This window comes from Uloborus diversus, chromosome 5 (genome assembly GCF_026930045.1).
Source record: "Uloborus diversus isolate 005 chromosome 5, Udiv.v.3.1, whole genome shotgun sequence".
NCBI lineage: Eukaryota > Metazoa > Arthropoda > Arachnida > Araneae > Uloboridae > Uloborus > Uloborus diversus.
In genome coordinates, this window is record NC_072735.1 from 37,768,920 (window position 1) to 37,780,114 (window position 11,195).

Genomic DNA, 11,195 nt, shown 5'->3' on the forward strand with positions numbered 1-11,195 from the left:
ATATTGCATACGTATTGATATGACAGGATAATATCAAGATGTTGCCATGACAGCATGAAATCAAGGGCTAGGCAAGATGATCTTGCTTTTGTAATATTGCATACGTATTGATATGACAGAAAAATGTCAGGATACATTGACATGACAGTATGAAATCAGCACGTTTGCAAGGTGTTTTTTTTTTGTTATTTATTTATTTGTATTATGTCATTTATTTATTTGTATCATTTTCACTTTAAACTCGAAAATTAAATTTCATTCTTTAATTATTTCTGTTATTTTTCAAGATAGTTTTCTAGCCAAAGAATATTTTCTTAAAGCTGACATCTGATCGGAAATTCATATAAAAGTATTAATAGTACTCGCAATTTAATTTAAAAAAATGAAAGTTTCTTCGTTTTGCCTAATACTTGACTTATTTTTTAAATTCATGCTTCTAATTGTGTTATAAAGACATAAAATGCCTAGCTAGGAATGATTGCAGAAGGTTTTATAGCACATTTAAGAGTAAAGATAGCAAAATAATAAATAAATAAATAAATACAATAAAGTACATTTTCAAATGGATGTCAGCATTGAAAATATCCCATGGACAAAACATATGAATTTATCTTAAAGAATAACATAAATAACCATTGAATAAAATTAATCTTACTCATGAGATTGAAGTGATAATACGAAATTCTGGGCTTCATGTCCTTTGTTTCAAAGTCTAGGGACGAAAAAAGTTATTTTCGGCCATTTCTAGCATTGATCGCACATCGTCTGCGATATGACTTGTTTAGTACTATATTAATAAACAAATGCAGTTATCAGTCATTCATAAGTTATTCCTAAAACAATAATATTCCACACTAATAACTAAGCAACCAACTTAACGAAGCCTAAAAAAATGCAACGCCACGTGCAGCTCCTCTGAACTGACTGAATCGAAGATCGAAGCAGGAAGATGTGCCAACAATGCGAGGGACGCTGGGTAGAAAGAACTGTGCGCATGCGCAAGTATCAATGAAGGTCCACCTGTTCTATTGTGTACTAATTACCTTGACGGCGACAGCATGAAATCAATATCATCTTGACGGCGTCAACATGTATGCAATGTTGTTATTATGAGGTAATATCAATATTTATATTTTAAGATGAATGCAATGTTGCATACGTGTTGTTATTGTAATATTGCTTTTTAATCTTTATGCAAGCTTTATGCAGTATGAAACACGTCAATATTGACGCCGTCAGTATAATATCAAGATCTGTCAAGGTTGATGCAAGAAGTTTTGCTAGTAGGGAAGAAATGAAATAAAATATAAACAGAATAAAATAAATTAATAATAAATAAAAAAAGAAATCAATAAATAAATTGAAATAAAAAAATGTACCCCCCTCCCCAATAATTTTGATGGCACACCTTGCACCATAATCCTCCCCCCCCAATAATTTTGATGGAGCACCTTGCACCATAATCCCCCCTTGTGGGCACCCCTGGGATCTCAAATTCAAAAATGTTGTGGGGAAGGGTCGTATGAACCCTTTCTCTTAACTTCAACAAGGACCACTACTGCGCTTTTTTAGAACATTTCATTTTCATTTTCGAAAAATAGAGAATCCACCTCTCCTCTACCTTATCTTTAAAAATCATCTAAAATTTCATTTGTAGGGCTTCAATTTCAAAACTTTCAAAGGCAGAGTCTCCGAGCTTAAACTATTCATAAAAGTCCCTGAATCTCTCCTCCTCTTAACATCACCAGAGATCTTGCAAACTGCAATTTAAGAAATACACTTTCGAACATTTTCCGGGGAAGGACCTTTGCAAAGGTTACATTTACGACTGTAGAATCACATTGTTAATTCTCTTTTTTCACTTATATAACGCAATTCTATTAATTAATTGTTCATATGCTAGTAAATGACACCCCCTAACCCCAAGCAAAAATAATAACTCTCTCTCTCTCTCTCTCTCTCACACTATATATACATTTGGAAAAAATTGAGTGGCTGCCAAATGCCTTCCTCCCACTTTTTTGATTTCGCGAGGGCCTTGTTAAACGAAAATGTCTTCATTCACTTCAATGAAAGTTGGCATCACTAAAATTATATAAGATTTTTATGACCTCAACTCCTCCGAAAACCAAATCCTGCATTCGTCACTGCTAGAACACGAGAATTTTGAAAGTGTCAAAATGTATGCTTAACATGATATAGTGATTATCTTTTAATTAATATTTCCACAATCAGTGCATGTTGCCCATGGAGCATAAATAAAACATCTCGAGCACCTTGAGTTATTATGTAAAATATGCTCAATGTCTATGCATATGCACTCACGCATATATAGAAATGTGGGAGACACATAGGGGGTCGGGTGTTGTTTATTTGGTGGAAAGGGGGTCATGACGTGAAAAAGGTTGGGAACCACTGGCTTAGAGCAAAGAGCAATAACTAAATGTAGTCGATTAGAAAGAGTAACATCAAATTATTTCAATCATAATGTGTTATTTCTTTGATATAAATTTTTTTATCATTAAAACATCTCTTTGTGGGCCAAAAAAAAAAAAAAAAAAAAAAAAAAAATCATAATGGTTAATTACTTTTGACAAGGATTACTTCAAAAAAGGGGGTGACCTATATTTACTCCATGTGTGACCCATAATTGCTCCGATCCGGTGGAATTCTTGGTCACTCATTTAATTAAAATAAAATAAATAATAATGCAATTTTATGTAAAGGGATTAGTTGAATAATTTCTAAATTATTTAAGCTTACTCCATGCCAAATTAAATCATTTTATCTTTTATACTTTAAAAAATATTAAAATGTTATGGTTTTTACACACATATTTCTCTTGTCTGACCCTACTTAAAATTATGCTTGAAATACAATGCTGGAGCCTATCAGCACTCTGACCAGTTTCTTTAAACTGGCGAAAAGCGACTTGCTTATAATTTAGAGCTTTTTCAGTCTCCCTGGAGAACCACAAGGGCCAAATTTTAGTATAAACATCTTTTCTCCTAAATAGAACATAATCTTCAACCGTTTTTGCTAGTTTTTCCTTAAATTCCGTCCACTGCAGATCTATGTCGCTATTTTCCAATCTAGGCGAAAATACCTCTTTCAAGCTTTGCATAAGTGCAACAAAATCAATATTTCTGAAATTGGGCACAAACCTAAAATTTTCATCTTCGAACACATCAAATTAAATTCAGAACCTAATACTGTTATGATCACTATCTCTAGTAAAATCCCCTACACATAACCCCTGAACAGAACTTCCTACGTCACAAAAAAACTAGATCCAAAATTGCATCCTCTCGAGTTCCCTTTGTTACAACTTGATCTAAGAAACATTCACCAGTTACTTTTAAGAATTCCTCTTCTCTGCCATTACCGGGGCAAAAATTATTCCAATCAATACCCGTAAAACTGAAATCCACCTTATGATGACGGATCCCTTAATGGAAATATCACTAATATGTTAGCAATCTAAAACACAAGTCATTGTTCATTTTTCCAAAATTATGCATTACGATTACAGCTGTCTACTTCAGAGAGGGATTTTATACATGCATAAATCATTCTACAGGATTTTAAAAGAATAGTAACAACCGATCGCAAGCATCAAAACTAACCTTCTGAGTCAAAATCTTGAAGATCAGAATCCACGGACACAGACGACTGACTTTCTTCAATAGCTTCATCTTGAGGCTCTCCTGATATATTAGTTGCTGTCATTTTGCTTGATATTAAATTTTCTACGAAAACGAGATAACTGGAACGACTGGAACACTGGAATTTTTGTATTTTTAGAATTATTTTTAAAGAGCAGAAAGCTCAGCTGATGAATCTCAACCTGGTTACAGTTAATGAAACAATTTGACGGAGTAGAAATTCAAAATTGTTTACTTTTTATTTCTTAAGTAATCTCTTTTAAAAAGTAAAATCTCTTTTAAGAAACTCAGTTGTGTCATCAAAATGATTTGTTTTCAATGCAAATATCTTGTTAGCGAAAAAAAAAATTTTTTTTTTTTGTCTTCCGAAACCGGTTTTTGTTGTTTGTTTGTTTTCCGTTTGGATCAGATTTTCGTTTTCCGGTAAGTGATAGCAGAACGAAAGATAAATAAGAAATAGCGTTTGTTATTACTTCACTCATGCGTTGGAATCATAATCACATGTCTTTTGAAGAAATGTCTTATTTGGAAATACTGTTTTCAGTTAGATCATAAATTATTTTACAGTTCAATAATTTATTCATCATTCAAAATGGATAACATCGAAGCACAGACAGAAGAAATAATAGCACTACAAAGCATTTTCGAAGAAAAAGAATTTCTAATTGAGGGAATGAATCCTATATGCGGGCGGTATATTGCCGAAGTTTTATTGCCGAACCCGTTTTATGTTGTTTCAAAACGCGGATTAGGAACGAATGGTGCAGAATCAGAAAATTCTAAAGAATCTACTGTTGACGAACACCTGCAATTAGAACATTTACCTCCAATCAATTTGTTTTTTGAATTTCCTAGTACTTACCCTTCAGATACTTGTCCTGCTTTTTTGTTATCCTGTAACTGGCTTACATTAGATCAAATAACTTTGTTATGCAAACAACTTGAAAATCTATGGGTAGAAAGCTTCAATGAAGTTATATTGTTCAGGTGGATACAATTTTTAAAAGAAGAAGTCTTAGGTTTTTTGAATATTACGGATACGCTTGATGTCACTGAGCTTACCAAGTATAGTGTTAGAAGTGCCTTCACGTGCCAATCTGTGTCTTGTAACAAAACTAATGGAAAAAACATGTGTAGTGATGAAAGCAAAATGAATGTAAATAATCAAATGGATGGCGATTATGTAGTGGGAAAGAAGTGTAGTGGGTTCCAGAACATTCAACCATCTGTTCATGGTGGCTCTGGATCAATTGATAATAGAGCTATATTGGATTTGCATGACGGGAAAGTGCTAAAAGCTCGGTTAAAAGATTTTGAAGCCTTTAAAAAAATGGAAGTCTTCCAGAACTCTTGGCAGTTTTGTAATATTTGTTTTGCTGATAAAAAAGGAAGTGACTGTACTGTGTTTAAAAGTTGTAATCATTTCTTTTGCAATGAATGCATCAAGTCCTATTTCGAAGTTCAAATCAAAGAAGGTAATATATATTCACTAAATTGCCTGGAAGGGAAATGCTCCTCTCAGGCTGATGGTACCATGGTGAAGAAAATAGTGAGTAGCGAACTTTTTGAACGATATGATTCTTTGTTATTATCAAGAACCTTGGAAAACATGTCTGATATTGCCTATTGTCCAAGGCAAAAATGTCAGTGTCCATTACTTTTAGATACTTGTGGCCGAATGGGAGCTTGTCCCGCTTGCAAATTTGTGTTCTGTTCTTTTTGTAAAATGGCGTACCATGGTGTAGCACCTTGTAATTTTAAGTCTGGACAGAAAAGGCAAATATTTGATGAATACATGAATGCCGACGCAGCGAGAAAAGCAGAATTAGAGAAGTCGTATGGTAGAAAAGCTATGAAGTCACTTGTTGAGGATTGCCTATCTGATTCATGGATTTCTTCTAACAGCAAAAATTGTCCCCATTGTCAATCTGTAATTGAAAAAACGGAAGGGTGCAACAAAATGACTTGTTTTCGATGTGGCTCGTACTTCTGTTGGTTATGCCTGAAGTTGCTAAAAATGTCTAATCCATATTTACACTATCAAGACAGGAGTTCTCAGTGTTATGATCAGCTATTTCCGGAAGAGTACTTAGATGATGCATTTGAGATTGAACCGGGAGAATTTCTCAATCTTTAATTTTTTTTTACTCAGTTGATTTGTGTTACAGTATAAGAATTATTAAAATTATTTGATATTTAAAAATTTATTTAAAGATTTTTTTAAGTCAACAAGATCTATTTCAAATGGATTTAAAAATTTTAGTTTTGGAGTGTTATACCGGTGTCAAAGAACAGGTTTGTATTACCATGTGTCCAATGTAAATTTTACATTTCTTTGAGGTTTTCAGCAAAAAGATATTTGAATACTTCTATTTTCCTTACTAAAATAAACTATAGGTACAATGTTTCATAATTTTGTACATTTCAAGCAAAACTTACTGATTGTGTCTCTCAGATTATTTAAAATAAATATTTTTAGACCTTAGTATCTACTTTAATTTTTTTTCGATGACTAGCAATATATCAATTCATTTTAGTAATAAATTACCTATTCGTTATAATTATTTCACTTCAATGTTACAAAGGTGTCAAATATTTAATTTTGTAGATGTTGAATAATACTGTAAAATATTGATATGACTCATGAATTACTGTTCAGAATATCATTTAATCTTCTCAAGAATAGATGAACGTATTTACTACCAAACAGATTTTAGAATTTACTCTCTGCTCTGTTTAAAAGAATATCCATGTGTTAAAACTAGGGCTGGTTCTAGTAAATTTGCCGCCCCAGGCAACGTTGAAAAGTGCCGCCCTCTGCTCTTAATAATGTATACCGATATATTGCTCATTTGGAAGAGGAGTGCCACAATATGAAGAAATGGAGAAAGGTTTGAAGTTTCACTCTTCAGGACATTTACTGTAAGAAGAGTAAATTTGCTGTGCTCTCCAGTAGTTAATATTAGAACGAAAAATCTGCCACTTTTTTTCCAAAGAAGATAACGTCATTTGAAACCTTTTAAACACAGAAAAAAAAAGTTAAAAATTTTGTATTGTGGCACTTTTTTTTCCAAACAAGGAATATATATTTTTAAATCATAGAGCATACTCTCACGCATTGCTGCAATTTGAGCTGCAAAGAAAAGAAAAAAAACTGAGGAACAAATTTGAGTTTTTCATTTACTTTTCTTTGTTTCTGCCTCCTTACATTTTACCATCAAGAAATTTTCTGCCTCTGAAATCTGGTCCCTGGTAGCACAGGTCGCCTAACCCAGGAGCCAGGCCTGGTTAAAACTTGCTCACAATAGTGATGGATTTACCATATCACAATTGTGAAGTTCTCCCATGTCAATAGGGTCCTTATAGAAGTTACAAAAATTTACTTGATGACTGTTTTACATAGTTCCATGATAGACAAAGGGGGCACCTAAACTTGTAAATCAGCCACTGGTTCACAATTTCGTGTGCATGCCTTGCATAGGTTTTTACATGGAGAATTTTTGTACTGGGTCTTTTTTACTAAGTCTCCCAATATTAAAGGAGAAAGGTTGTCTGAAGGTCACTGATATGCTGTTGTTAGTAATTAGCAACTAGCTTAGTTGTTTTAACAAACAGTAAAAAAGTCTGCTCAAGAAACAAAAAGGATATTTTTCTCTTTGCCTCCCAAAAATTTTCAATAGCCCAGTCTGCACTATAGCCCCCCAGTTGCGCACACCTGTATTATCTATCCCTGTGCCCCTACCTGTTCTCTTTATACCACAAGATGATACAAACACTACTTTTACGACCGCTGGTTGTATTTCATTATTAACAGGCCTTTATTGTATTGTTATTTAAAAAATTAATAGGATTTTTTTTTCTTGCCATAAAAGTTCTGTCTAATGGTAATATCATATTGGTACATGTAATGAGAATTTTCTTTTATTTTGCAGTGCATATTAAATTTGAGTGTATCAGTAAGTAAAATTTTATTTTAAAAAATGCTCAAATTTTGTATCTGAGCTTCTGGTGTTCTAAAAGTGTTTAATTAGCACAACTGTCTAGTGGGTTCACACATTTAGGGGACCCTTGCAATACATTTTTGGGAGCCCCTTTGTCTGATGGGTAGATATTGTCACATGCAGTTCTGGGCCCCTTGCAAGACCCTTATGTCATGGGGGCTACTCACAATTGCAACATAAGACGAATGTAGCTAATTTTTATCAAACAAAAAATGGTTTATTTACAATTCATAAAAAATAACAGCATTTTCACAAGCAGACACAATTTGATGGACTCTTATGAACGAGATATTACTATGCACAGCCAGAGTCTAACTGTTGCCAACAGTATTATTTGTTTACCTTTCACCAACGCCTCCTTAATACTAAATGCCTGTCACTTTCTCGCTTTTAACACAGAGCAAAAGTGATCCCAATAAGTAAATTTCAGTTATCTTGCTACTGCCACCTATCAAAGGTCAAAGGTATTAGAAATTAACTGCGCAATTGGTTAACTTCTAAATTTAAATTTTGAAATTAACCAATAAATAATTTGATTTGAATTATTTGCCATAGCAACGCCATCTTTGTATAGCTGCCAGGTAGCGTTGAAAGTGTACCGACAGAGGATCATTTTTAGAGGCAAGTGTGAGACGCATTAAGAATTACAGAGGCGTTGCTTTCACATGAGTGAAAGGAAAATAATAAGCCACTATGAGTCATTACGATCTAAGGATCAAGTAAAGTATTTTAATAGCTCTTGTGAATAGATTCCAAAATATATGTATAAAGATTAGCATAATAAGCAACTTTTATTAATGCATCTTGTAAGAAACAATGCTATAGTTAAATTGCGACAGATACAGGTAATTTGTAATTTTTTTATAACTTTTTTGGTGCTTTAAACTGGGGTTTTTGATTTGAATAAAATGCCAGAGCTACACTCTGTGTTAAAAAAAAAGTAACAGAAAAAAAAATTAGTGCAACTCGAGAAGAAGAAAACTTACACCAGCAAAATTTGCATATATGTGTCTTCATAGGCAATTTGTATGTGGGGACAAGAGAAGCAACTGCCCTATAACTTCTGAAAGTAAAGGGGCCTTGCCACTCCACTTTTCTTAGTTCAAAATTAACTATCAATCAAAAGATGATAGTGTTGATCGATTCATCTGTTTAAAGAAAGGTAGAAGAATCAACGTAACATTTATGTGTTTTACATTTTAAATCTTCTGTTATTACTTCTTAAACATTAAGATGGAACTTGATGAAATTGAAAGAAAATCTTCTATGACTGTTGGTTTTGATTTTTTTGAGTCCATGTTCTGAATTTTTCAGAAGGGGTCATTTAGACAATAATCCAATAATGTAGCCCAATTTTCCAAGACAAAGACAAAAGGGGCTTAAGACAAAATTTGGCTTAAGGAGCACCTTCTCCTACCTCCTTGACCCTTTGCCCCATTACTTTTTCGGTGCACCAGCTGCCTGTGGTGCTTCGAAGGTGTACCAGCCACAGTAAAATGCAAAAGCTGTTCCTTAGTAAAATATTTGCATAACTACTGATGGCTCAGCTTTGTCAGTTGTCAAGCTTTTGCACTTCAAACAAATACTATAATATATATTTTTTGGTTACCAGTAAGTATATGAGCCTATTTAAGGCATGATCATGGCACAGCTGAGCCTTGAGCCTATTAAGGCTGATGGCTCAGCTGTGTCAGTTGTCAATCTTAAAACACAGTTTTAGCTATAAATTTTACTTTTGAAAAAAATCTGGAAAAGGTTTGTTTACATGCGATGCCTCCTATTATAAGACTTATGAGGTGCCATAAAAACAACATTGGAAAACAATTGTTTGCATTTCATAAATCAACAATTTGCCCTTCAAGCAATTTTTTTTTCAATTAGCAACGAGTCTATATGAGCCTATTTAAGGCATTGTTGGCGCCAAACCTACTCTTCTTCCCCCCTCCCCTCGATCACTTAACTATGCCCTTTCACAATAAACACCCACAGCAGCATTTTCTTCTGCACTTTCATTTCTCCATTCTTCCTTTTGTGAAGTAAAAGAAACTCGTCCAATATTGCCTTTTTTTTGCAGGATATTGTGCTCTACTCCATATTGGATGTTTCTCCTACATGATTTTCATTCTCAGTCAAATGTATTAATTATTGAAATCTAATACTGTAAAAATATGTGCTTAACATTTAACTCAGAAGCAATTATAACGTATGAAATTATAATTTTCAACGTGCGAAATGGGGTTGCTGTCTGATTATTGTAGTCTGATGGCACTGTCAAAATTTCTTGGGACCATAATCAAGCAAACAGCAGTATAACCTCTGCAACTGCAGCTCAGACTACTGTTTCTTGTTACAGCACGTAACATTAAATTATACACAACTAGTTCCAACATTCTCCATAAATATCGAAAACATATCTAAAAAAGGCATTTTAGGAGGTACCATTATAGTGGGTGACTTTACCAGTTATTTCTTTTGTAGTGTTGGATTCTTCCTTTGTTTGGTGCTCATTTCTCTTTCTTTCGGGATTTCGGCTAAATGAGTAAAGGGAGGTGGTTACACACCTTACTGATAAATGTTTGCAGTTTTGCATTTTTCACTCGATTTGGGGGCAGTATTGTTAACGCTGATTATTTGAAAACTAATTTCATTTTTACAATTTTGCGTGGCATTGCCTCTTCTTCTGTCTAACAAACTGCAAATTTTACTGGGTCTGGATAAATTCTCTGCATTTTATAACCATTTTTTCGTTTGATGCTTATTTTTTAAGATGGGCTGTAGAAAGAACAAGGGAGGTGATATGAAAATCTATAAATCAGAAAAATTTCAAAAACTCAGGCAATTAAAACTTATCAGCATTGAAACACATCAAAATATTAAAAAAATTCAGGGGTAAAATGTGACAATCAAAATTGACTGCCAGTGTAACTAATTCTTTTGTTTTAACATTAATTTATTTTCATCTGACTGTCGAGAAATTATAAAAATTGTTATAAAGAGAGCAAGGTTTATTCATCTTAATTCTTAAAATTTCGAACTGTTTTTATAATTTAAGTGTGACTATAGAGAGTTATACCGTAGCATTATTGTGCTGCCATCTAGTATATTTCACGTCAGTTAAAATGGTTCCTCGAGCGACTTTTCTGAAATTCTTCAAATTTCTTCCTTCATTCAACTAATAAAAGAAAGATTGAATAAAATTACAAGTCGATAAAAATTTTGAATATTCATATACATAGGTACATACATATTTATTTGCTCTCTATCCCCTTGCTTTAAAATGCTTTGACAATTTTGAAAACTTTTTGAAAAAAAAAAACATGCATTTTGCCTGGGATGTAGGGGGAAAAAAATCAAATGAACAATTTTGTTCTGCTTCAGAAGTATATACAAAAGAAAAGCAGATAAATTATACATTTTAGTTGAAAATTATTATTATTTACGAGTGTTTATTTCTAAAAATTATGGAACAGCAGCTCGGAAATAATAAAGTTGTAAACCTATTTCCTCCGAACTGGCAATGTCTATCACG

General features: G+C 33.2%; 1 protein-coding gene across 1 annotated transcript; it reads left to right on the plus strand.

Annotated features, from left to right (window-relative positions):
- The first annotated feature begins 4,091 nt into the window (after nt 1–4,091).
- Nucleotides 4,092–6,136, plus strand: LOC129222323 (E3 ubiquitin-protein ligase RNF14-like). The gene has a single exon (XM_054856817.1). The coding sequence runs from the start codon at nt 4,258–4,260 to the stop codon at nt 5,800–5,802; it is 1,545 nt and encodes a 514-aa protein (XP_054712792.1). The 5' UTR covers nt 4,092–4,257; the 3' UTR covers nt 5,803–6,136.
- The last annotated feature ends 5,059 nt before the right edge of the window (nt 6,137–11,195 follow it).

Coding starts and splice junctions, on each gene's coding strand:
- LOC129222323 (XM_054856817.1), top strand. CDS start 4,258: ATGGATAACATCGAAGCACAGACAGAAGAAATAATAGCACTACAAAGC.